Source organism: Coptis chinensis, chromosome 5 (genome assembly GCF_015680905.1).
Source record: "Coptis chinensis isolate HL-2020 chromosome 5, ASM1568090v1, whole genome shotgun sequence".
Lineage (NCBI taxonomy): Eukaryota > Viridiplantae > Streptophyta > Magnoliopsida > Ranunculales > Ranunculaceae > Coptis > Coptis chinensis.
Window position 1 is genome coordinate 92211610 of NC_141460.1, and position 27890 is coordinate 92239499.

The 27890-nt window shown below is 35.3% G+C and overlaps 1 protein-coding gene, 1 long non-coding RNA gene and 1 pseudogene across 3 annotated transcripts; 2 read left to right on the forward strand and 1 right to left on the reverse strand.

Moving 5' to 3' along the window:
• The first annotated feature begins 9352 nt into the window (after positions 1 to 9352).
• LOC147500097 (large ribosomal subunit protein P2-like) lies at positions 9353 to 9720 on the forward strand (annotated as a pseudogene).
• A 3672-nt stretch (positions 9721 to 13392) lies between these two features.
• LOC147500098 (uncharacterized) lies at positions 13393 to 18218 on the forward strand. Of its 2 annotated transcripts, none has more exons than XR_015196196.1 (4): positions 13393 to 13473; positions 15478 to 15556; positions 17227 to 17290; positions 17747 to 18218. It is a non-coding gene; the product is annotated as an uncharacterized LOC147500098 (long non-coding RNA). The 2 variants fall into 2 exon arrangements; XR_015196197.1 differs by lacking the exon at positions 13393 to 13473 and adding an exon at positions 15001 to 15303.
• Positions 18219 to 22727: 4509 nt separating this feature from the next.
• Positions 22728 to 23503, reverse strand: LOC147500099 (uncharacterized). The gene is made up of 3 exons (XM_086563600.1): positions 23355 to 23503; positions 23080 to 23235; positions 22728 to 22914 (listed from the first exon to the last, which is right to left on the reverse strand). The coding sequence occupies exons 1-3, from the start codon at positions 23501 to 23503 to the stop codon at positions 22728 to 22730; spliced, it is 492 nt and encodes a 163-aa protein (XP_086419726.1).
• Positions 23504 to 27890: the final 4387 nt, after the last annotated feature.

The following is a 27890-nucleotide window of genomic DNA, read 5'->3' on the forward strand; positions in this document are numbered from 1 at the left end:
ATATTTTTACTAACGCTTATATCCGTTACTTCTGGGGTGTTACAGTCATTTAGGCAAATTTAGTAACGGATATATTCGTTACGTATATTAATTTAGTAACAATTATATTCATTGGTAATTATTTTGTAACAGATAGTCAACCGTTGATTGTCCACGAAAATCTTTCATTTCTAACAGATATAAGTGTTAGTGAAGCTTGGGGCCCTTTCATTATTAACATTTAGCGTAACAGATATAACCGTTACTAAAAAACAGTCCAGTGCAAAAAAATATATTTTTTCTAGCGCCAAAAGATTTCCACCCTGTACGGAGCTACATCACATCTGATTATCCATAATCCATCTTACATACAAAAATATTACATTATATTACAACTCAAGTAACAAGTGAATAAAAGAAAACCCGACTCAGTTAATATTATAGAATTAAAGCCACCAATCTAAATCCAAATTTACAGAACAAACACTTGTAAAAATGAATTAACCTAATCGTATCCATCCAAAGTTACAACAACAATTGTAACACAATATAATAGAAACTGACAAACATTAACAAGTTGACACAACTACCAACTCAACCATTGAGAATATGTCGAGTACCAGTCAGAAGTAGCACCACCATCTTCACCCTTACATTGTTGGATGTGTATACCTGTTTTTACCAAAAAAATGTCGCCTTAATCTCATACTTCCCACATAAAAGAATAGACCACAAAAAATTGAAGCCTAAAATGTAGTTTAATACCACAAAATGACGTAACGGGCACTAGGACGTGCACAGTTCCATTTCTCTAATAATCTCAAAGTGTATTATGCAGCAATGCCGCAATATCAAATGTACCTCTCGTATTTGCTTTGAGAACAGCTATGTCTGCATTCAAATTCCTACGTGCCAAAGAAGTGTTTATCCATCATAAAGTAATCCGTTGATTACTAACAAATAAGGATACAAGCAAGCAATTAAACTCATGCACCTAAGAAACAATCGAAATTCAGATGTCTAAACTTGTATTGTGAAAAATAAATCTCCTTGTTCGATCACTTAGTAAGCTTAACCTACACATAACCAAATCTATTTTACTTGATTCACCTTCCCTAAAAGATCACATGGATTCAGCATGCATATCATGAGTTTGCCATGGTAGAAAAAAAAATAGACAAAAAGGTTCTCTCACCAAGGCTTAAAACATAATCTAAAAAGCACTACCTCAACATTATCACACAATTCTTATAACACCTTAACAACACCTCGTCCTTACCACGATGATTTCCCACAACGTATAAGAAATGTAGAACAACTACCACTCAAACACCATAATCCTAATGAGTCATCCATTTTCCAAGTGAATTAAATGCAAAAACACAATATCTAAACACTACCAACAACCCATTTCCTTCATAAGAACAAATTTAGTTTGTAATAATTTCTTTCAGTAAGGCAAGTAATTTCTTTTTTCTAATGACAAAAAAAAAAGTACACAAAAAACTAACCTTTAAGGGTATTAAAAGAACTTCGCTACACACCCAAGATTTGAGCAAGAACAATACCTGAAGGTGAACTTGGATTTCATTCTTCTAAATCTGATGACTCAAAACTAAATTTACCATGTCTAGATAGAATAGATTATATCAACGTAAGAAGTAAATGTACCATGTCTTTGGATTTCATTCTTCTGAATCTGATGACTCGAAACTAAAATTTTGCCTTGCCGTCATCACAGAAATAGTCATTGTTTCCCACACCCTTTAAAACATAAGGAAATTAGTCAGTGTGCCAATTCTTCATCCTCTTCATGAATGAAATAAGAGAAAGAAAAAAAAATATTAGAGGCACACACACACTAAATCATTCATAACAAGTTATTGTAGTGTAAGGAATTTCATGCGGTCATAATAAATGAATACCAAAAGGAACAATACATAATGACGGAATATCAAGTACTCAAATTGCAAATAAAACTAACTAGTGAAACTCCTGAAACTGACATTGATACAAACCTGTTACTTGCTAAATGAAACTGACTACAGTCTACAGACAGTGATATAACCTCGTTACTTGCTAAATTCATTGCAGAATACCAGACTAATTAGTAACATACTAACATGGTCCATAGACATAGTTCACTGACAAACTAGTGGCATATGGTCAAGTCGCTCCTAAGTTGTTTGTGTACAAAAAATGAAAGCAGACACGACTAAGCCATTACCGCACACTAATCGAGCTGCGTTCACACTAATAAAGCACTCGATGTCTAAATTACTTGAAATTCAAATCTCAGTCTTGGCAATTGCTAGCAACTTGTTATTGAGTACCTAACTTGTAAATGATTATTTTTTTTTTAAAATCGGCATAGTAGATGCAAGGCTAAATACAGAATTGAAGTCAATTTTTAGTTCACAGAAAAATAAGCATTTATAAGCAAGTTGATTCCTTAATCTGTAGAGCACCACATTTTCCAAAGAATCCTAGAATAACTAAAACCCCAATTAATGAAAGGGACTAGTGTTCATCACCTGCAAAGATTGCAAAAAAAAAAACTCATTAAAGCAAACAATAACCATTAAAACGACATGGTGTTAAATATGGTGTCATGGAGGGTGACCTAATATAGTTGAATAGGAGTTATAGAATAGAATGGGAGCTTGACTTAGAGGAGTTGCAAGAATCCAGAGCACCTGCAAATCTGCAATCAACTTTAAATTTAGTGAGGAGACATCCATTCATAAGTCAATTAGCATTTAGCTCACATTCAACATAATTCTTTGAAGTTTCCACAATACAGATGCAATACACAACAAGATACTACAAGTTAGACTTCCAATGTATTCAAAATTCCTTGAGATTTTAGCTAGTCAAACTATTTGAGCAAAGTGATATATTTTCTATGTGAATGTAAAGCAACAAACATATGTTAGTTGTTGAGCAAATATGTTACACATAGTTCTGTACCTTTTCAAACGTATGTTAGTGAAAAGCTTCCTAGCAAGCGAGCCCATGTACACATCTTAAACCCACACCGTAAAAGTACACAATAATCTGTTATAAACGGGATCTTTGGAAGCAAATACCTTATGGCATCAATAGGTATGAATGATGATGATGATAAGAGTGTGCTTACGCTAGCGCAGAAAACAAACTTGAGTATCATGAATTCACGAACCTCGATCAAAAGAGAACCACAAAATGAAAGCCCTTCATTAGGGAATTCCATTACCACATCTGCTTTGAAACATCAAGCAAACATAGAAAATTTTCAACAAAGTAGATGAATAATGAAACTACTTTAAGAGGTGAACAAAAAATAAAAAAATCTTGTTGCGAGCCTTCTTCTCCATATGAGCTCGAGAACCAAATGCTTAAGAGAGAGATGAGAGATCGAGCGAGAGCTTACCTGGTTCGTCTCCATCCTTAGAGCTCTATAAAAGAAACACTTTTTTACATGAAAAACCACTAAATCATGAGCAGGTTAAGGTGTTTTTTATTTTTGATTAGCCAAGCAACGAAATCATCCCAATCGTGAGCATAAATTTACATTCCAATGTTACAATTCCACACAAAACTTAAATTACCCAAATTTATCAGTAAGCGAAACAAATAAACCTAATTTGACCAGTTCATGGAGCACAATTAAACAAAAAAACTCAGAAATTGACTAGCTAGTTTTTTTGGTAGGAGAGAGAAAATAGATTAAGAGAGAAAGCATATATACCTGGTGTTTTTTCATCTTCGTCGATGAGGGTTTGACAGAGGAGACAATACATGGGATAGTGTTTCATGGAGTCTTGTAGACTTGAGAGAGATGATCATTTTTTTTTCGATAAAGAGAGAGACGAGCATGGGAGGGGCACAATTGTTTTATTTACTTCAGTTTATTCCGTTAGTTCCGTATATACCCTTTTGGTCTTTATTTTAGTTTGTTTCCTAACAGACACAATTGTTACAAATGATTAAAATATTGCTTTGATAATAATTGGAAAAATAAATTGAAATATACTAACGGATACCAAAGAACCTCACACTTATGTTTGTTAGAAAGGTTGTAACAGATATATTCGTTACAAATGGAAATTTTGCCCTGTTACAAAATGACCCTTATGGTGTAGTGACACTTTGTTCGTTGCAAAAGGTTTAAGTCACCAACTACATCAAGAGCGTTGCAAAAAGGGTGTTTATAGCTTTTAGCCACACCAAAACTATTACTAACGATATTAAATCCTAATTAAAGCACCTCTTCATTGGCGACACATTTAGCATGGCAAATTGTGTCATTCATGTACCTGTACAATTTTAACCAATACAATTTATAGAGAAAACAATAATCCCGTAACAAATTCGATCACTAGAAATCGTAACAAAATGTATTTCATTAACTAAAATCATTCATTACAAAAGATCTTAAAAAATCCACTTAATTATGTTTTGCAAAAACATCATCTCACATAATCTTAACAATGATCAATTAAATTTAGACAAATTGCTCTATAATATGATGATTTGAGCAGCATCCCCTCGAAGTTTCTTCATCAATCTACTACTTTCGAGTTTCGACCAATCTGGTACAATAAATGAAAAAAAGTCACATAAATATATTTAATTGAAACATCATTAATTAATAAACCTAATACACACTCAAGTTAGCAATGTATGTGAATCCCTTTTTACCAACTTAAACCTATGCACTTATAATATACAAGTTATATCTAAACTGGACCACCCAATTCCTGCTTATAGATTACAAGTCTTATTTACTATGTCAATTCATCTCGTCATTACGCCTCATCAAATTCAACTGTTACAAGCAGGGGAAGTTGATAAAATCACATGGAGAGGTACAAACAATCCACTTGATATTGATTACCAATACAGAAATATTAAATTCATTCAGAAAAACAATCATACTAATTAAATTCATGCAATTAATTAAATACTTGACCCCCCCCTTAAAGATAGAGCATTTGTTGTCTACTCCCATATCTCGACGACATAAACAATGATTACATAAAATCGGTGCATAAAAAGAAAACCTTATAGTAACTTGACGAGTTGAAAATTGAGAAAATGGAGAGTGAGGTTTAAGTTTTTACCTTGACGAGGAGCTTTAGGTGAGCATGACTCATCAAATTGGGAAGCAATTCTTTTGGCCTTCTTGTTTTTCCCTTCATAAAATCGATACCTTACACAATACACCGAACGACAACAAAATGATCTATCAAGATAAAAAAGAACTTGCCGAACGTAAAAAGATTAATTAATCGAGTTATATTCTAGAAGACTTCAAAATACTTTAGAAACAAAAACACCACTTTTACAAACCTAGGACTGTCCAAAATTTTCTTGATAACTTCATACAGTCATTCATCTCTCATGGACTTGGTGTTGTAGCAAATAGATGAACTATATCAGATTATAGGATTACAGAAAAGGCACCCATGCCTTTATATGTATAAGAATTCCACTTACCTCTAGTTGAAGTTCTCTTTTCCTCTATGTAAACTTGACGATCCCCGAAAGTGATAGGTAAGGCCTTCATAATCACATGATCAATTAATCAGATGAGTGAGCAAGTAAGAATAGCACGTATGAGCAAGAACAAAACCATACATATCAAGTTTATGAGATTTTTAATAAACAACAAGCATAGTCATTTAGTTGGCTTTTTAATAGAAGTTGTAAATTCTTATGAACAAAACCAAAACAAAGAATTCAACTTCCTTAAATACAGTATAAAAACTATGGGACTGAATCAAAAAGAAACCAAAAGGTTGAGGGCCACTAATCCTCATTCCACTAGTTTTATTGCAAAAGGGTTCACATCATCCATTTGAATCTCCATATAGATATAGTAATAAACACATGCTAATCCCTATGAAATGTTTCACAAGTACAATTAACACCAATGACCTTTTGCATTTTAATAAAGCAATTTATCCGTAATATATCTAATTGTTCTAGTATAATAATGGTGGCTCAAGAGAAAGGTGGTTGTCATATTTAACCTATATAGGGACGAGATGCTAGCTGTTTTCCCTTCTTTGTGTCTCTAGTTTCTCTTCCACCTGCAATAAATAATAAGGCAGTTCATAAGCACTAGATCATCTCCAGTGAACCTTAAGTATTATGTATCTTCAATTAATGTAGCTAATAGAATTATTGAGTAATATAGGTAGATGAAAGGTATTATAACCTAGCGTATTAGTATAATATGTTACTTGATTAGAGTAGCAGACTATCCATTATAATTTGACATCCAAGGGCTAAGAGGTGAATTTTGTCCTTCAAAACCTTAACAGTTACCAGTTGCAACCTTAGGGGATAAGACTATCAAGAATCTTAACTTCCTCAGCTAAATATTAAGAAGTTCCTACCATCTTACTATTAAAGTAATGAGTAAAAAACACAGACAAGAAGAGAGAGATACTTGTTTAAGCTTGTCAGAAGCAGAAGTACAAGTACATCCGAATACATGAAAGTGCAAAAGAAAGAAAAATAAAAGAAAACTTACTTCTTCCATTTCCTTTTTCTGTGACGCCTTTGAATCTGATCTCCATGCAATATAAAGCAGCCTCAACCCAAAGAATGCATAAAGAATTGTAGTGTAAACCAAGATAAGATAAATAAGTAAATAACAGATAATATATTCAGTGAAGGTGGGTACACATGCCAACAGCCATAGGCTACCCATCCTGTCTCAAGAAATACTTACACCAAAGGACTAAGGCAATTATTTGAGCATTATAGTTACATTGATGTACTTGCACTGCTAGAAACATATAAATCTAAAGTACTCAACTTGGGAAGGTTTCCCGTAAAACAAGAGTGGGGTGTGGATGATCAGGCATACCATTTCCTTAAAACTGATGGGTATTACACACACAAACCAGAAGTTGAACTAAACTTGTCCAGTGTCATTACATACTAGAGTGGAGTTTCACTCGTGTTTTATAGAAACACATTACATACATTTACATCCCATACACAATTATGTAGTAAGAGCACGCATGTACGCGGGTACGAGTAAACACATATACTGGTTGATTTTACCGCATTAACGACTAACATAAGTTTACAAGATGCTAATCTTAATTAGTTTCTGAGAATATACTGTTGAAGCATTACCCAATACAAGTACTAAAACACGCCTACTTGAATGAGAAATTTGTGAACCAATGAGTAAAAGAAACTCCAACAACAAGAAGCTTAAAATGACATGGAATTTTAATAAGAGTAAGCCTATAGAGAAAAATTATTTTTAGTATAAAGATAAATTGTTACTGTAGAAAACACTATTTGTGTGTTTCCTTGATATCAAATTTGGCATAATTCTACCAAGTCCAGTGGATAGTACCTTTTTCACAAGAACAAAAAGTCTAAACGTGAAATTCTCTCAAATCAGTGGAAGGAATCCTAGACCACAAAAATCTTACCATCATCACAACTAATGCGGAAAGGGCACCAGATAGTACGATTGACTTGGGATGGCGCATTGCCATCAGTGCCGCAATTATAAATGTTTCATCTCCTATCTAGCATTAAATAAAATATATATCAGGGCAAGCTATAAAACAACCTAAATGTGCTGGAGGCTTGCCATCTCCCCTAAATCTTTTCCACAGCTGTGAATTAAAACATAGTGAGAAAGAAAGTAATGAGGGCAGAATTGTGAGTAAAAAGAAATGGGAACCTGAATGAGATTGAGCGAAGTTGACTCTCGCCACAGAATGGTCATTTCTATCTATGTACGACCTGATTTATTATGAAATACAAGAGAGTAGGCATTACAGAGATGGAAATATATTTTACAACATAAGAAGAAGCGGTATAGGGATGTATAGCTTTTCGGTTCTGATGATCACTGATCACGACCCTCCATTTGATCTCTATATGGATCTCAAGCATCAACAACATACGTAACTGGTACTCCATTTACGTGCAATGAAGAATATCATCACCTATAATTTTACTATAAGGATTAGGAGCTCGTCCACTAAAGCAAAACACACTAGAACTAATAAGACAAACCTACCTCATCAGGTTTGGAGAAACTCTGCAGTTCTTCCTCAGTCAAGTCAACAAAAAAAAAAGGTCAAATCAGAAAATGTAACTGGGACTAGGGCTTATACTCACCTAGCTATAAGTTTAACACTAGTTTCTACCATCAGAAAATGAAGATTGAACTACTCACCTATAAGTTTAGTTTTTACTAGAACTATTTACTGACATAAACATGGGGAAAGAAATCAGAAAACCAAAAGTCCACAGCAACACAACATGGGAACCACCAAAACACGAATAGTCTAAATTAAATGTTGAGGCAAGTTCTAAAACTAGCCAAAAGAAGATCTAGAGTAGTGCTGGCTTTGGCTGTGTTAGCATTTAAAATGAAGCAAACATCATTTGTGTGTTTAAAACATTCCAGGTTACAACTACTGTACGTACATAGAACTTTAGTATAAAAGCAACCTACCCCATGTCAAGTATAAACTAACCTACGTACAATTTAGAACTTTAACACCAATCCAACCACTACATCCACGTAACAAAATGAACTACCGATAAGGCAATGTAACTATCAACCCAAACATTTACCCAGTAGAATATCTCATAATGTAACTATCAACCCATAACTTATAGTACAGCCACACAAAAATTTAAGGAACAACGAGACTGAATTTTATCTATTCTAAAGATTAAAAAGTACACTCAAAGGTCTAGACACAATCTAGTGATATTTTTCCTATTCTAAAGATTAACAAGTACACACTCAAAGGTCTGGACACAGTCTAGTGATATTTTTCATAGTTCATAGAAGTGAGGGAACACTTGATTACAACTACAACAAGGTGAAACAAATTCCACCAAACAAATGGCACAAACATTCCATTAATGTATTTATTAACTTAAAGGTTTGTATACAATACATGGTAAAGAAAAAAAAGTTCAAATCCTACTTCTGTGCAAAAATGGTAAAGAAAAGAGGTTGAGCTGTATAAGTCGGGAGCAAATTTAATAGCAACTATGGAACATAGAACTTTGGAAGTAAGATCTAATTACTTTAATTGACAACACTTAATCAAGGAAAATTTTCCACTAAAATGGCCCATAACAACAAATTTTCCACTAACAAAAGCTATGTTTTACTAAAAGGGGAAACAAAGGAACATCGTAACGAGGGGGAAAAACAAAGGAACATCAAAACAACACCATTTGGGAAAGAATCAAAACCATCTACAATCAAACAATTACAAATGAGAAGAATATGAACCTGAAAAATTAAAGCATCAAACTTTTTTCCTCTAGTAGAAATTTCAGCATCTAACCTGATAAATTAATTAAGAGCCAAAAATGAGAAAAGCTTGTTTTGAGAGGAGAGAAAAAAAAGACAATGAAGGTGGTCGCCACATATTTGCTTGCATTGTTGGGTGGAAACAACAAACCTTCTGCTGATCACATCAAGACTATTCTTGCCTCCGTTGGGGCTGATGCTGATGATGATAAGATTGAGCTTCTCCTATCGCAAGTCAAGGGCAAGGACATATGAGAGGTGATTGCATCCGGAAGGGAAAAGTTGGCTTCAGTTCCTACCGGTGGTGGTGGTGGCTGCTATTCTTTGTAGCCGATGGTGGTGCCACAAAGACCTCCTATTTCTTGAATCAAAGAAAGAAGAGAAGGTTGAAGAGGGAGAGGTGTCGCGATGACATGGGATTTGGTCTCTTTGATTGAGGGTTTGTGACCACACATCCTTTGTAGAAGTCGGAGATCTTTGGTGAAATGTTGGTGTTCACTGTCTGCTGGGTAGATCTGCTTTTCATGTTTTTAGGAAGTTATTGAGTTTTAAACTTTTTTGTAGAAAGGAGTTTGATGGGATGAATTTGAAATATCCTTGGTGTACTCAAAGTATGTTGACTTATTCAAATTAAGAGCCAAAGATAATTAAGGCAACCTGAAATTTTTTGAAGCTCAACCCAAAAGTCAAAGCTTTGAAGGAAACCTAAAACCAAAATTAGGCTTTGCAATACATCCACAATTTGAAGCTTCTCAAGCGAAAAAAGAGATAGAAAAAAAACTTACTCACTGCAAAAAGAGAGAGAGAAATAAAGCGTGGTCAATTTTGTTGCTTTGGTGGTTGGAGCAAAAGTTTGAGAAAAGAAAGTGTTTACGGTTTTTCAATTTTTAGTTTTTTGTTCGAGCGCCAAAAAATGAAAATACCCCGCTCTTAAGAATGCCCAAGAGCAACACCATTCTCGTCATAATAAAGGATATACCAAATACCCCTTTTAGATTGGTACAACCTTGTAACAACGAAGAAGGCGCGGTAAATTATAAGCTGTAACATTAGCAGCGAAAGTGGAGTCCTAATTGATAAAGTCCCAATAAAAAAAATTGCATTTATTTTTTTCTAAAAATTTAATTACACTAGTTGCCATGCACGAGGTGTTGCAATTGATAAATTCAAACTCATAACACGGTGAAATTTTAGCAGCCCCTAGAGGCGTTGCAATTGGTGATTTGTAGCAACAATTTTTTGGCATTGCAAAAAAGTGCGCTGCAAAAAACCCCTTTTATTGTAGTGACTACTGAATGAAAATGATGCCAATCTATTACAGTAGTACTGTGAGCTGCGACTGATTTTTCTTAGTTTCACATATTATATTATAGGTTTTGTTCAAAGTTGGCGATGTTTGTTTTTAAAGTCCTTTCTTTTAGTCTTTTGGTACTTAATTTAGTGCTGATATGATATTATCTTATACTTTCACATGTCGGTAAGAATATGAAATATTTGCCTGTTTAGATGGACTCGAAAATTCACCTTTGTAGACTCCCAATGTATATACGTAGAGAAACTTTGTTTGGCTATACCATTCATAGCTTACTTTCAGAAAGTCTAGATGTACTTTATGAAAAAGCTAACAGAAATTAGGTCTCTTTATCATCTGCCTTTTTGTACGTTCTGAAGAATAATGTATTTCTCTCGACTCCGTTATTTTCTTCCAACAAATCTATGGTGTCATTATGGCTTTTGTTTTAGGGCTGTTGGTGAATTGATTTGTGGTTTTAGAGGGGTGTAGGATTGTCTTTGTGTGGTTTTAGTGATGGTGGTTTTATACATGTAGGTCTTGATTGCTTTGGTAGTGAAAAGTATCTGTTAACGAAAAGTACAATACTCTCGATGTGAGACTTATCTATTTATATTAAGTTTGGAAACCTAATTGCCCAGGTATGACCTAAGGCTGCATAATATGATTATAATACATACGTTCTCAACAATGATTTTAAAGTTATTTGTTTGCCTACCACAAGTGGTTTTAACTTGATCATTGACTACATGATATTGATTTCAAAGCTCTTAGTTGTGATGATGTACTCTCATCAAGAATATCAACTTAATAACAGTCGGAGAAGTTACAACCTCTACTATTTGTGAAATTGGGAAAATAAACTATCTAAAGCGTCCAAATAAAAAACAATCAAACTTTACTCACATTAGAATTTTTTTATATGAATGATCTGGCATTGATCTTCATTTAACATCTAAAAGAATATTAGCATGCATGTTAGAGATGGTCGTGTGGGATGAGATTTTGTGCAAATAATATGTCTATTCATATGTACTTACCAATTTCCTCGCTGTTAAGAACATCCTTACGGTGCCTAATCCTACAACACTATAAATGCAAGAGAAATTGGCAAACACCTTTTTATTATCTCTTTTTCAATCTTACAGTTCAAGCAAGTGCCAAGCAGCCTATTTTTATTGAGTCATGTGGTTAAAATTAATTTGTATGCAATTTTATACTCCCTATTTTGATTTTTAGTTGATGCGGAAGCTATCATCACATTCTATCTTCCAGTTACATGGTTACTATTTTTTATTCAATAATATGCTATATCCTTTTTCTTTTAGGGCTTTAAAGTTACAAGGATGAGTCTATGGAGGTCTCCTCCATGTTGGCATGTGGTCTACTCAGACCCTCATCGTATTCACAGGCTTCGAGTTATCAAGTGATATGATCTGATCTGTAACACCATCTGAAAATTTTGGGTTATTTAGACTTTGGTCATATTATTAATAGCGAAATTAGGCTTTGGTCATACTTTTCAAATTTATTAGGCTTTGGTCCTACATCTGTTTGTTGACTGTGAGTCAATATAGTTGACCCTAGTCAATCTGCTTCAATCTGTTTGTATTTTCAAAATGACAACATTGCCCTTCAGTGTGCTTGTCACGAGAAAAAAAAATAGTTTTAATCAGATCACAACAAATAAACAATTATTTTATCAACATTTAACAAAATTAAGGAATGGGTTTATTAGTTATACATCTTTTAAGAATTTCACGTAATTTCCAAGAATAAGACTATTTCCAGGATTTGATTGAATCATTTTCTGATAATAAGAATCAGTGGGATTTCCATTCTCATTAGAATCTGAAAATCCATAAAACCCATCACCAACTCCATCTCCACCATTATATTTACCACCACCATTAAACCCAATTCCACCACCACCCAAACACTCCTCCTCCTCCTCCACTAATTCATCTAACCTAGAGCTAGAAAACAGTTGAAACCTCGAATTCAACTCCAAATCTGGCTCTTCCAAGATTTTCTAAAAACTCATTGAGTGTCACGAACTAAATTAGATTCTCAAGATCGATGATCGAGCGTGCTCTAGTCATTCTTCTAGATGAATCTTCAAAATTAGATGGTGGAGATGTTAAAGTAATTGATTTGGGTTTCGGTATCAAGTCATTATAAAGTCCACCAACTTTTATAGTTTACAAGAATAGAATGAAGTCCCCACGGGATATTTGGAAAAACACCGAATGCTTAGAGCTACATAGTGAGAAGCCAAAAATGATGTGGTTTTGCGACATTTTTTGGGGTTATTGGATTTAATGGCTTTTGGCCCGTAAGACTCATTCTTTCGGAGAGTGGAGCTCCTGTAAGAACTTTTGTTTCAAATGAGGTAGTTTTCAACCTAACAAACTTTTAAATTGTAATGGGGGTAGGACTAAACTCTAATTTTGTGAAGTTCAGTAGATTTAATTCCTAAAATATGACTTTGTTTTATATACTTAAATCTAAGTTTATCCAACTTGTGTTTTAGTTCTCCTCGAAATGTGCACAACAACAAATTGACGGTCCGATATTTTAGTTCTCTGTAACCACACCCTATATCAACACGTGGCGAACCGAATACGTCAACATAAAAGCACGTGACATGCACAAAGAGGGGTATTTTGGCCATTTTGAAATAACAAACAACTTGACCAGGGTCAACTATATTGACTCACAATCAAGAAACAAAGTATGACCAAAGCCTAATAAATTTGAAAAGTAGGACCAAAGCCTAATTTCGCTATTAATAGTAGGACCAAAGTCTAAATAACCCGAAAATTTTCAGAACACTTTCCAAATTCACAGGGCTTTTTTCGTTGGAGTAAAAATGCCTGAATCTGGCATTTACCAACAGGTATCATCTATCTTCTTCATCAATTAGTTTTTATTATTGATTTGTAGATTGGTCTTAATTTCTCTTAGAAAATGGTGGATTTTATTGCTGGAAATTGGAACTCCACATTCCTTTATTATGTTTTTCTATTCTACAGGCTGGTGTTGTACAATAGAATTAGAGTGTTTGTTTACAATAATCGTTTTGGTTTTGGAACAACATCATGTTTACACTTTTTGGCAAGTTTTGTTTAACATCGAGTTGCTAGTAAGGTTAAGTTCATACAGTCAGTAAAGCATTACTGAATACAAATGGGTGGGGCGACTTTTAAGTCACTGTTTTTAGATAAACGGTTACAATAAGATTCAGTAGATAACTACCAAAATTATTTTTTCTCGGGACACGAGTCCACCTGTCCACTACACTACTATACACAGTTACCAAAAGCAAAAGACCAGGTTTTAAAGAGTGATTTTTTGCTCCTAGCAATATTGCTGCTCCAAGGCCTCCCAGGGGACTCTACAGCCAACCACCTGTGCAACATCATTTGAAAACCAGCCCAGCAGTAACTGACTTTATTTTTGACTTCCTAATTTGCCCTTTACCTTATATCAAAACAAAATGAAATTTCTCCTTGTCTTCTCCGCTGAGTACGTGATTCCGGTTTTGAAATCGGTGGTAATGAAAGGCTACCACTGATAACCATTCCAAAATTTCGATCTTATTTCAACTACTACTAATAACAGTGATTAATGAAAGGCTACTTGTATTTCTAACTAAATCAAAATTTGTAGTGTTGCTCAAAACTATGGGCTATGGCTAGAACATTGTTGATTTTCCTCTCGATGAAATAACAAGGGGGAGTGGGAAACCCAGCACCGTACGTTATCTCTTTTTCATTTTGTATTTTATAAGGGTAATATAAGAAGTCAAGATTTTCCATGGTTTTTGCCGAGTGATTTTTTGCTCCCAGCGTTGGTTCCTCCAAGCGCTCCAAGGAGATTTTGAGTCCTACACGTCTCATCTTTTCCGCAAAAAGAGGGAAGTTAAAATCCTCAAAATTTCCAATTTTACTAGTTTGTCCTTCATAAAAGAAATAAAAATAAGAAATAAAGAAAATGAAAAGTGGAATAAACCAACAAACGTGTGTATTTCTTCTTCATCTTCTTCCTGCAAAAATGTGTTAATAATAATAATATCATCTTCTTGTTAGCTTGTTCTTAATGCATCCATTGTGTTTTTCATATTTTGATTCCTATTTTTTGTTTTGTTTTGTTTTCCTTTCTATTTCATTTTTAATTATTAGTTATGACTTATGAGGGACAAACTAATAAAATTGGGAATTTTGAGGATTTTGTGCATGTGTAACTACCTTTTTTTTTGTGGAAAAAATGAAACGTGTGTGGCTGATAATTTCCTTGGAGCGCTTGGAGGAACCAACATTGGGAGCAAAAAATCACTCGTTTTTGCCTAGCTGGCTTTCTGATTTTACTGACAGGTGGTTGGTTCTAGAGTCCGCTTGGAGCCCTTGGAGCAATATCGCTCGGAGCAAAAAATCACTCGGTTTTAAATTGTCCAAGGTTTTTATTTGAACCCGGTAGTTGTTAGCCTTTGGTATTTCTGAAAACTCTTTCTTTCCTAATTTTATTTTGTAGACAATTTTTTTGTGAAGCCTCCGTTTCATTACATTTCTGAAGTGTTATTAATATGGCGGCATTTGTTTGAATTGGTTATATGAGCAGGGCGATAAAAAAGATACTGACAACAATGGATGTTGGATGGATTAATTCGATGTCTTGTTTTAATGCATTCCTAGTAGTTTCAACTTGGTATAACAATGAATAATTGAAGGTGAATATGTATGTTCTGTTCTATTCTACGTCATTCAATTTTTTGTTCTCGCTGAAGAAAGTTGTCAGATTAATCCCTTTAAACACCTTAAACCATGCATGGCTAAACATAATCTCGCTCGTACTCTTGCATTCTGTTTCCTGATTTCTTGTTTTGAAACTGACAAATTTTCAGGTTATTTTCACTTGTGTAGAACGAAGCTGCAAGGAAGATTTGTGCAAGACACACACTGGTATATGGCTTCTTTAAACAGGTAGTCCTTCAAAGAATAAACAATTGGTATTGATGAAAAAATTAAGAATATTTTATTTTAGAAGCTCGATGAGAGTATTATCTGAGTTATGAGCATAGCTAGTAATTCGCCGAATTATTCACGAATTATTCGCGAATTATAAGGTTTGGCGAATAAAACGAATAATTCGGCGAATTTTTGAATGATACGGTTTAATTCGCGAATTGGTTGGGTCGGGCTTATAATTGCCGAATTATTCACGAATTATAAGGTTTGGCGAATAAAATGACATTTGTATTATTTTTTCATGAATAAAATTGTAAAAATAAAATAAAAACGGTTATATACTTATATATCAAAATTTTAAATGTAAAATATATAGCCAAATTTTAAAGAAATATATTCGTATTATACCCGTTTAAAACACGTATATCGTATTTTTACCGTTAGCGTTTTATTGGACCGAATATTTAAAAGTATTATTGTTGAAAATTTCGAATCTTAGGCGAATAATTGACGTATCGAACTTTTGCCGTCCACGAATTTACTAGCTATGGTTATGAGACATATCCTAGCTGAAATGGTGACTAACTTTAGTGCAACCATGTTTATTGGTTCGTTCACCTTAACTATTGAAATTTGTACATGTGGGTTGTAGAATCACATGCAAATCCCTCACTAAATTTTCTATATTTACTTAGTAAATATTTATCTAGTTTCACTTTGGAACACTATATTCTAACTTAATTGATAACCAATTGCTACTAGACGTTGGCCCATTTAGTTGCATGCATGAGACCCCATTACAATATTGCATGGTTACTTTGAACATGGGGTAGGCACCTCCCAGGGCCGGCCCTAAGTTTCCAAAGGCCCAATGCAAAGTCCGCAATATGGGGCCTATTTGTTTACTTTTTCTGGATTATTGTTTGGGGTTTTAATACCATAGTGGGTTTTGTATAGTTTAATGGGGCCTTTAGTTTCGGTTTAATTTGGGGGCCCTATGCAAGGGCTTAGACAGCATAGGCCCAGAGCCGGCCCTGGCACCTCCTACTAGGAGTAAGTAGGAGCTGGTCACACTTTAGTCTCGCCTACATATTCACACACGTACCCATCGAAGTAAAAAATAAATATAAAAATAAAACTTAAACAAAAGAAGAAAAAGGGGGTGTTGATGGTTGATTGCTGGAGTTGTAGTAGGGGAAGGATAAACTTTGTCGTTATAGTGTCGATGTTCATTTTAGTTGGAAGAATTTTCGAGTGGGTTAGCTATATATTGGAGCTTAAAATTTGAGTTCAATCAGCTTGAACTGTTATGGGTTGTTGAACTAAGGACATTCATTAGATTAGCTAATTTGGGATCTGATTTTTAATTTAGTTGAAACTCGGAATATATTTATTAGGCTACAAGTGTAGTTGAAATGCATTAAGCTTGTGCTGATGTCTGCCCAGGGCAGCAGCGCTAAACTTCTTCAGAGCTGAATTTTAGACAGTTAGAATTAGATTTGGGTTTGAACTTCCTACGCATAAATACATGTTAGTATTATGAGTTTTTTCTACCAAACCATGTTTTATTGCATTTGGATATCTAGATCAAGAGTTTTGCTTTCTGAAACATGGGTTGTTCATACTGAAACTTTCTACTCGATCTTTTTCTTTTTGTTGATAGTTAACTATGTTGTGTCATGTAGGTCTAAATGGTGGTTGTGGTTTGAATTGAAGCCACACTGTATACAATTTGTTTGTAGAGCAAAGGTAGGAAATTACAAGAAATCCTTATTACTGTTTCAAATTTGTCTTTTGATCCATTCTTATTTTTTGTCCTCATCTATCATTTGGAAAATTAAAGATGAGAAAATCTTGGTGTTTCTCTTTCTCTTGGTGTATGTTGGTATCTCAAATGAGGTGTACGTGAAGGAGAAGCGCGAAATGGCTAATGATGTATAAAGAAAACAGATTGTGTGTGAGGATGCATCAGATATATGTTGAGCAATCTGGGAAAATTATTTTCCAACTCCAAGAGTTCAAATCTAGTCAGGCATCTTGAATTGTTGATCTCTTAAATACGTGGTATTATGATATTTCCCTGGACAAAATAAGCTGATGCATATATAGGTGGCTAATATAATGGAACAAAATGTTTGTGATTTTCTACGTCCAAATTTCCTAACCGAATTATTTAAATCTGATGGTCTCTCTTATGTCATTAAGGTCATGTTACTGCAGAAGAGATTAAGAAGCAAGCGCAAGCATGTGATAAGCAAACTCGGGAAGCTTCAGGAGGATCATAAACTTCATTATTACGTCGAAGAGCATTTTGGAGGTGGTAGTTTATTGATTTGGTCTTTCACCCGGCCTAGCCAGTTTGGTAGAGCTGGCGGATACATCTTGGAGGGCAAGAAATAAGGAGCTTGAGTTTATATAAAATGATTCAGTGGAATTAAAGCAGGGCAAGGGAATTGCTGGTGCTACTTAGGCAACAGTCTTGTATGAACTTGTATTGCTAGGAGGTCTGAATTTGAGCAAGTAGATGGTTTGTGTTCTTGTGCGATTCCAGTACATGATTTGGCACCAATATTTGACAGTATTGCCATTTAATACTTGTGTAAGGAAGAAAAAAAATTTACTGCTGTTCCTAAATATTTTTACTATGAATGAAACGTCATGAATGAATTATTGTATTGGATGAATGAGTTTTTTAGTACAGTGAATTTTCTTTCATGTAAGGTGTGGTCCGTGTTTACGTGTGCAGATTCAAAAGATAAAATCATTGTGAAATATCAATTTTTACGAAAAGATGTAGATCGGTTATGACGGTTTTGGCACAACTGTATTAAATACGTAATCTTTCATGATTGTTCCAAGGCTAACTTATAATTGGTTCAACAAAACCATCCTAAACACACCCTACCCTTTTGTGACGGTTTTCAAGTAGTTGTAGGTTTTAAGTGGCTAAAAGCATAACTATTGAGGAAATATTTGTCACGGTTTTGGAAAAAAAATATGACTCTCATTTTATCATGGTTTTTAGGAAAAAAAAATAGTGACATTTTGTAAAAGGAATGAAGAAGAAATAGGTTTTTTGTTTCATTAGTTTTTTATGTTTTATTTTTAGAAAAGGAAAAAGTTGAAAAATGAAAAGAAAACGGACGACAACTCGGGTTAGCTATTTAGACACGTGGTGTTTGATTTTACACAGTTACTGAGATGGGATCCCAATACCCAATTACTGCATAGCCGGACTCTTTGCATATATTCCTATGAGTGACACATATAGTTAGATTTGTGGGGCCTTTTTTTAGGATAAAAAAGAAAAGGAAAAAAATGAGCCCCTCCCTCGCGCCTTTGTAATTAAGTAATAGTATCAACAAAAAAAAACTGGCACATGTATTTCCCATGAGGATTCATGTTGGGTATAATAAGAAATATGCTCAATTTATTATCAATGCTTTTAAAGAATAAGTGTTTACAAAATGAAGAAAAAATATTCTTCACATGAACGCATAATTCAACAAGCCACTTATTATGATGCTTATAACAATTGAGCAAATGTCGTCGTCATAGGATGAATTAATTAACACAACTTCCATAACCTCTTCACCTACATTCCACCACAAAACCAAGTTCCATAAGCATACTTTTTTGGGTTCATAAAGGCAACTATTAATAATAAAAGAATGAAGAGAGTTTAGAATGTGTTACCAGGAGTACGTGCTTGATAATTATGCACGACTCAAGTTGCAATTATATTATATGTCGTCCCAGAAGCACTTTACTGCACATTTAATTTGACATCCTGGAGTGTTACCAGAGTTGCACTTCTTCGTGCAATTAGCATAGCATTCATCATAGTTATTTGGGGAGACTGCTTCCTCATAGCTGTTTGGGGAGACCGCATAAGTTTGTTGTGCAAACATACAAAGCACAAAAATAAACATCACCACTAGTGCTCTTACAGCTTTTCCTTCCATCGATATTTTCTTAATTTTTACAAACAACACTCTCTTAATTTTGCAAACTCTAAATATTTTCAGATGAGCAAATTACCTTCCCATTGCCCTGAATTTATAGCGCTCCTGACATTTTCTAATTAGGTATTATGAGCCGATTTTGGAATGTCTCAAATCAAATATATATATTTCATGGTAAATAGAATGTTTTCTTAGAAAGATTTGTAGGCTATTTTGACAAGTTTTGAAATTCATGGTATCTCCAACTAAATTAGTATTTACATGTAATATTTGTGATACTAAATATAGAAAAATTTTATTGAAAAAATGGAGAAATAAAAATTATGAAATATTTGCAAAACTAGAAATATAGAATTTAATGTGATGTATAGTGATTTTTAGCAGTAAGGAAAACATTCTGACTTCTCCCCTGAATTTAAAGTGGAAATTTGGTATTATTATCTCAATTAATTTTAGAATGATATGGAAACTAAATAATTGCTTTGTAAACCAAAATAAACATGTATACCATTTCTACTAGGATAAATTATGTTTAGCCAGGAATTTCAAACTTAAAGTACATAAATTTACCTTTAGGGGCCGTTTCGCAACAATTATTAGTATAAATAATTATGTTTTTAATTAAAATTCATTCTAACATAAATAATTTTGAGATAAACCATTATAGAATAAATAATACCAAACAATCAAATACAAATCAATTTTTGATTTTATGACTAATTAAACCAAAAATAGAAAGAGAAATTACCCAAAAAAAAAAGGAAATAAATATGGTAACTCGTTTATTTTATTTTTTCCGATACTTGACAGCCCTTCATTTATTCAATAGATATAATAGGACCATTACACTCTTGACAAATGATGGGATGAGCTCCTCCAAGTGGTTTGTAGCCCACTTAGCAAGTTGATGCGCCTGAGTGTTGTTATCTCTCTTAATCCAAAAAAAGTTACATGAAACTAATCCTGAAACACAATCTATAACAAAATCTCTAAGACTGGATTGGTGCCAACTTAAGCTTGAAGTGGACTCTGCTAGTGCATTCATAACAGCTTGATTATCTCCTCTGACTTCCACTTGTCTCACTCCCATTCTCCTTATGAGTATTACTGCAACTTCAGAAGCTTTGAGCTCTGCCTCTTCCACATCTCTAGCTTTAATCTTCTATGAGCTGCTCTTGCAATTTCTCCTTCATGATTCCAAAGATTGCACCTGCTTTGCCCCTTGTCTGTAGAGACTGTCAAATGCGACTTCAAAGCATACATAAGCATATACATTATTTATACCACCAGAACTAGAGTTGATGCTACTACTACTAGCTTTACTTCTACTAGCTAGTACTTAGGTTACCCCCCAGTTGCATAGTTTCTAGTAGAGCTCATTGAGTTGTGAGTTACTCCTTGTTCTGTTGTTGTTTCCTTCCTGAAAGACTCCAAGCACTTTATCCATAGACTAGTAGTCTTTTTCAGCGATCCTTCCTGTCGGGTTTGCCTTGCTCAAATTTCACTAAGTTCACGAGTGTCCATATTTGGTGTAATAGGATACACGCAAACACCCCCTTATCAGCCACTTCCTTAATTGGGCTGAAGCACCAGTTGAATATCTCATTCAACCAATCTTTTAAATTCCAATGATCATGAGCATCAGTCCTATAAGAGAGACATGAAGCAAACCAAACACTCCTTGTCCATTCACATAAGAAAAAGAGGTGGAGGCCATCCTCTACTTGCTTATAACAAAAAGGACAAGAAAGATCAATGTTCAACTTTTTGTTTCTCAAGGTATCCCCAGTTGCCAAACCACCAGAATACATTTTCCAAATGAATAGTTACCAATTTGCAGCAAGATCTAGTTTCCAAATTCTTTTTATTGTAAGTAAACTGAAACTAGACCCAGCACAATGATCCAACGCCTGATCATCTTTCAGGCATCTATAGGCTTCCTTCACAGAAAACAACCCTTTCTTAGAATTAAACCAAGTAAGTTTGTCTTTCATGTTCCCAGGCCTAATGATGATATCATTTATAGCCTGGGCAAGAAGGTTAGGAAACAACTCATTAATCAACTCCATATTCCAATCAAAACCATTTGCATGTCTCAGCTCTGCTACTTTCATTAAGTGATTATTAGGTCTTGTATAGGCATAATCACTTAGGGTAGCAGGCTTTCCCTGTATGGTAATCCATGGATCATGGAAAACTTGCACTTTTTTGCCATCTCCAATGCTCCAGATAGAGCCTTTATCTATCAAGTCCATGGATTTGGCAATACCCTTCTAGAAATAAGAAGAATTTCTAGGATAATGCCTTGCACCATCAGGTGGCCATCATTTCTAATAAATAAACTTGAAGGATCTTGTCCAAAGAGAATCAAGGTCATGATATAGCCTCCAACCATGTTTGGCTAATAAAGCTTTATTCATATCCTCTGTTTTCCTAAATCCAAGACCCCCCATAGCCTTGGCTAAGCACAACTTGTCCTACCTGATGGTATGCATATTGGATTTCTCATCAGTCCCATTCCAGAAAAAGTCCCTGCACACTTTGTCTATCTTAGCACAAGTGGCAGGAATAGTGTATACAAAGGTGTATCTTGGGCTACAACCTTTATAAGAACAACTCGACCAGCTTGAGATAGCACTTTTGCTCTCCAGCCTTTGATCTTGGTATGAATTCTGTCAACCAAGTAGTCAAAATCATCACATTTCTTACTTGAGAGGATAATAGGCACCCCCCAAGTACTTCTCATTAGGGTGGAAGGGTCTAACTCTCAGAAACCTCTTGAGAAGCTTCTTATGTTTATCATGCACATTGTTACTGCAATAAACACTTGATTTATCATAATTGATCCTCTGGCCTGAAGCCTCACAATATTTGTTCAAAATGTTTTTGAGATTCCCAGCTTCTGTGAGAGAAGCATTACAAAACAATATCAAGTCATCAGCATAAAGGAGGTGACTTATTGAAGGTGATTTCCTCCTAATCTTGATGCCATTGATCTCACCATTATTTTCATTCTTTGCAATTAACCTTGATAAGGCCTCAGAAACAATATTGAACAAACAGGGGGAGAGAGGATCCCCTTGTCTCAACCCCCTTTGAGGGAAAATATGTTCAATAGGTGAACCATTTAACATAACTCTAAAGGAAACTATAGAGAGACAATTATTTATCAGAGTCCTCCTAGAAAACCCTGGCTTCTCAAAAATCTGATCCAAAAACTTTCATTCAATCCTATCATAGGCCTTAGCCATATCTACTTTCAAAGCTAGCCATCCTTGTTTTTGTTTTTCCATCTTAGACATCCTGTGAAAGACTTCACTAGCCAGGCCAACATTATCTCCAATACTCCTACCCTTAACAAAAGCCCCTTGGAAAGGAGAAACTATCTTGTGTAGATATTGTTTCAACCTGTTGGCCATAACTTTTGAGATAATTTTATAAATGAAATTAGAAAGGCTGATGGGTCTAAACTTGAATATGTGGTCAGGGTTGGTGATTTTAAGGATAAGAGTAATAAAAGTTTTATTCAATTTAGGATGAAGAATCCCATTTTGAAAGAAATGTTGCACACACCCAACCACAGCCTCACCAACAATGTCCCAGCAAGATTGGAAGAAAATGCCCTGAAACCCATCAGGTCCAGGAGCTTTTAAACTTCCCATGTTTTTCACAACAGCCCAAATATCATCAGTAGAAGGAATATCAGTTAACAAACTATTCTCTCTATCACTAATGCAAGGTTCAAACATATCAAGAATCTCAGGACAAGTATTAGGATCATCAGTACTAAAAATATCTCATTGAAATAAGCATTCATAGTTTTACCAACATTGAACCTACCAGCTTGCCAATTACCAAAACCATCTTTAATCTTATCAATTTGATTCTTCTTTCTTCTATAAATGGTAGACAAGTGGAAAAACTTTGTGTTCTGACCTCCATCCCTCATCCAATGGATGGTTGACTTTTGTCTCCACATGCTTCCCTCTTTATCCATCCATTCATTCAAAAGGGATTTGAATTAAGAGATTTAAGATAGGTCTCTTTAGTAAAATTGCTAGATGAGGCGACTTCCTCATCTTTGAACGTTTCTAATGTTTCTAAACACATTACCAAAATGTTCTTTATTCCAATTTCTTAACTTATTTCTAGTTCTAGCCAACTTAGCAATAGCAGTAATGTCATGTTCCCCATTGTTGTGAGGTTCCCAAGCATCGCCTATCGAGGCTTACAAGTAGGATCCTTTAACCACATCTCATAAAATCTAAAGCGGTTTATTAGGAGATTTACAACCTTTATTAAGATTAATAAGCAAGGACAGATGATCGAGGCTGCAAAAGAACATGATTCTTAACATGCATATTAGGAAATAGTTCTAACCAAGATGTAGTAGCTAGGGCTCTATCAAGCCGCTCCAACACATGATCTTTGGGTTGTCTGTTATTAGACCATGTGAATTTAGGTCCAAAGTAGCCCAAATCAAACAACCCTAGATCATTAATCAGGGCATTGAACTCCAGCATACTTTTATTGAAACATCTATTACCTCCAACCTTCTCATCTTAACTAGTTATAGCATTAAAATCACCAAAAAGAAGCCACGGATCGGGAATATAAGGAGCAAGCTCTCTGATTTCCTTCCAGACTTTATGCCTATTACTACTAATAGGTTCACCATATACTAAAGAAAAAAACCATGGTACAAATGCATGATAATCAACAAACTTACCCGTCACCTGATTATTTGTTACTCCGATGATCTCCAGATTCACACCAGACTTCCAAAGCATAGCAAGCCCACCTCTTAGTCCCACAACAGGTACACAGAAAACTTCCTCAAACTTCAGTTGTTTTGCTACATCTAGAATTCTTTTCTCCTTAACTTTAATTAACTTCAGACAAACAAATGACATCCGGCTGATGCTGCCAGATTAGGTCCATTAGATGTTGAACCGTCAAGGATGAACCTGCTCCCCGACAATTCCAAGCTACGATCATATTTGTGTGGGTGATTGAGTCGTATCAGCCACCACACACTCAGCAGAGCCCTTAATGCTCTCATGGTTTGAGACAACAATACTCATTTCCTTCTGATTTCTTTTCATCTGTGAATCATCCCAAGCAAGAGGTGTTGGTTGCTTCACACTCTCTTCTGGCTCTCTCTAGTCTCTACAATCCAAGGATCGCTTCGTATTTCACCAGTTTGAGCTCCTTTTGGGACCAAGCTCTTGCCTTTTTGCCTTAAAGCTGAGGCATTTTTCTTCGCGTCTGTACTTTTATGTTTGGCCACCCGAGAGCTTCTTCTTTCACCCTTTGATCCCATAATGAACAACGGTTCCTCTTTTTCTTCATCCCTATTCATACCCTTGTTCTTTTTTCCTTGCCTATGCATTATTCCTTCCTTAAAGTAGATCCCCCACCCTTCCTCACACTGCTTCCTTTTCAGAAAAACTTGGATCGGTGAAAGATTTTGGTTGAGCATTGTATTAATATCAGATGAGGTGGATGGATAGCTAGTTTCATTAAGCGTTTCAACCATCTCATTAATTTCTCTACTTTCTCTAGCATCTTTAAACTCTACCTTCTTTTTCTGGAGAAATGTTCTCTTCCTAGATACACATTCCTTTTGTCGCTTTTTTGGACGTGTAAGCACTAGGTTTGAGCTCGTGGTTTTTGGGACCTGATCTGATCTATTCCCCTCGATCTCAAGAAACCAAAACCAAGATATCTCAAGAAACCCAGTTTAGCCGAGAGAGAATATAGATTTGTTGGTTCGGTAAAAACTCTTCGAGGCCATATTCTATTAAGAAGGTTTCAAAGCAATAGTTCCCAAATGAATACTTGGAAGATTGATAGTGAACGAAGAAAAGCTCAAGCTATGGCAAAAAGTGAAAGATTTCAAGCAGATAGAGAACGAGAGAAGAAACAAAAGTGCTATAGAACAATCAAGTAAGGAGAGCACAAGTAGTGAAAGCTTCGTTCGGGCAAAGGTGGGAAGAGGACAAATGATCCCAAAAGAGGTCAAGCGTTGAATTTAGAAAGCGGACACCGGATGGTAATTTACAATGAAGAACCAAATTGAATGGACAACAAGTTGAGCATGACACTAGAAATGAAGCAGAGAACTCTGAGATTATTATAGCTCGACCTCTTGCACAAATTGAGCCAAGTGTGCGATTTCTGGAGGGTAGTCCAATTTCTAGAAACCCGAACAACAAGGTTTGGTGGGGCTACGATTCATAAAGACTAGAGGTTTTGATTCAAGAGCAAGAAGTAATGTAGTGTATGAGATTGCATCAGGGGAAGGAAGCTTGGCAAGTTATGGGAAACTTTCATATGATTTACAAGAAAAAAGTGGGTTTATGGTGGTTGTCCCCCAACAGTCACCCACCGGTAATTAATGATAGCCTGGAATTGCCGGGGAATGGGCTCCTCCTCGGTTGTTCAAACACTAAAGGGTCTCATCCGTGCACACAATCCGGATGTTTTGTTCTTGGTGGAAACAAAGGCATGCAATAGGAAAATTAAACAACTCCAATGCTCTCTCAAGTATCCTAACTCGTTTGTGGTAGAAGCAAATGGCAAAAGTGGAGGTATGGCACTTCTATACAAGGACAACATTGATCTGGAGATTCTGGGCTCCAATGACTATTGATAAAACGCTCTTTATACAGGTTTATTGGTTTTCAGTTACTTATTTTCTTAAGTCCGAGGTCTACAGTCCAAAATCCGAAGTCCAAAGACCCAAGTCCAAAGTCCAAATTCCAACATCCGTATAGTCGTACATTTTAGTCAAGTTACCTTACTCACGTGGGTTTGGTAGGATAGGTCGAGTAATGGATCGTCCAAACCTTAGGGCTCGGATAGGTTCACAACTAGAATTACAACTTTTGGTGAGTAGGATTTTTAGGTTTCTTTTTAGTTGGTTTTAATTAAATTAACGGTAATGCAAATAATGTAAATTACTACGGCGATTATATGTAGGTAAACAAAAATAGAGAAACAGGGAGAGAGTTAATCATGCTCATGCAAGAATCATTTTTAACAGGTTTATATTACCAAGTCACTACATCTCTACTTCGCCTCTCGTTTTGGAGACGGCGCCGAGTATTGATCCCTAGCGCATGCCCACATCTCTAGGTCGCATTTCACTAGCATAAGGAGTTTCAATAATACCTCATCTATGGTATATTATTTCAGCTCCTGGCTCGATTTCATATCAGCTAGACGAATTGGAGAGTCATCGACACAGAAGTCGCTAGCGAAGACATTTTAGATTACGCGATTGTCCTGGAGCATCAAGTGATTCCAACTTTGTATGCAGTCACCATCATTTTGGGACCGGATGTCAATTCTATGCCTAATTCCTAAGTAGTAATTCTAGAATATTAATGAGTCAATCCGGATTTTCACACGAAGTAAAGATAACCCTCCCACGGGGATTAGCTCTTGGTCATAGAAGGAATAATAAAACTTCTTTGTATACATTAAGTAAATAAAATGCAAGACGTAAATTAAACTAGAAAAGAAATGACTGTTATTAAGGGTAAAATAACTTACAGTATTTAAGCTGCTGGAATGGAAATGACAAAATGTAAGTACTGAAGAAAAAATCTAACTAAGCGGAAGCTAAAGCATTAATATGTTGAAGGGGTAATAATGAAGGCGACCCCCTCATATATATAGGCTGGAGACTGAAGACCCATTTAATTGAGTTTTGTTTGGTAGCTAATTGATTTCTTCAAAACTTTGAGAATCAAAGTTTTGTTTTGATCTGTTTTAATTTTTTGTCTTTTTGCAGATGTAAGGTTTTGTTTGTTAGCTCATTTCAATTCAAACCACCGGTTTGAATTTAGTGCGTCTTCTCTCTTGCCGTGGTATCAAATTGAAACCATCCTTTGCCACCTGCCTATGCTGACTCATCATGCTTTCTGGGCCCGCAGAGTGGATCCACCTAGTTTGTCCAGTGGCTGCGCCGATTTTGGTGTTTTTACGACTTTTTGTCCTTCATTTGAGTTTGTTGCTCGTCGCTATGGCAGCTTCACTAGCCAACGTCGGCATCTAGATTTATCCAATTTGAGCTTCAAAGTTTGTCGCTTCTTTATATGTGGACCCTTTCTGCCTTTGGTTTTGTTCTTTTGGAAACTTCGGCTCTAGTCGGACTTTGTTGGGCTTCACGGGGGGATTGAGTGGGAAACTCCAAATATTCCCAGATATTCGTACTTGGCGACTTCACTAGCCAACGCGTCGGCATCTAGATTTATCCGATTTGAGCTACGAAAGTTTGTCGCTTCTTTATATGTGGACCCGTTTCAGACCGGTTTTGTTCTTTTGGAAACTTCGGCTTTAGTCGGGCTTTGTTAGGCTTCACGGGGTCGAAGTGG

Excerpts from the sequence above, each read along its gene's own strand:
- LOC147500099 (XM_086563600.1), bottom strand. The coding sequence starts at position 23,503 with ATGGATAAAGAGGGAAGCATGTGGAGACAAAAGTCAACCATCCATTGG. Across the intron at positions 23,236-23,354 it reads AAAGATGGTTTTGGTAATTG|TGATAGAGAGAATAGTTTGT; the intron begins GCAAGCTGGTAG and ends ACCTTGCATTAG. Across the intron at positions 22,915-23,079 it reads GTTGGTGAGGCTGTGGTTGG|GTTGAAACAATATCTACACA; the intron begins GTGTGTGCAACA and ends TATGGCCAACAG.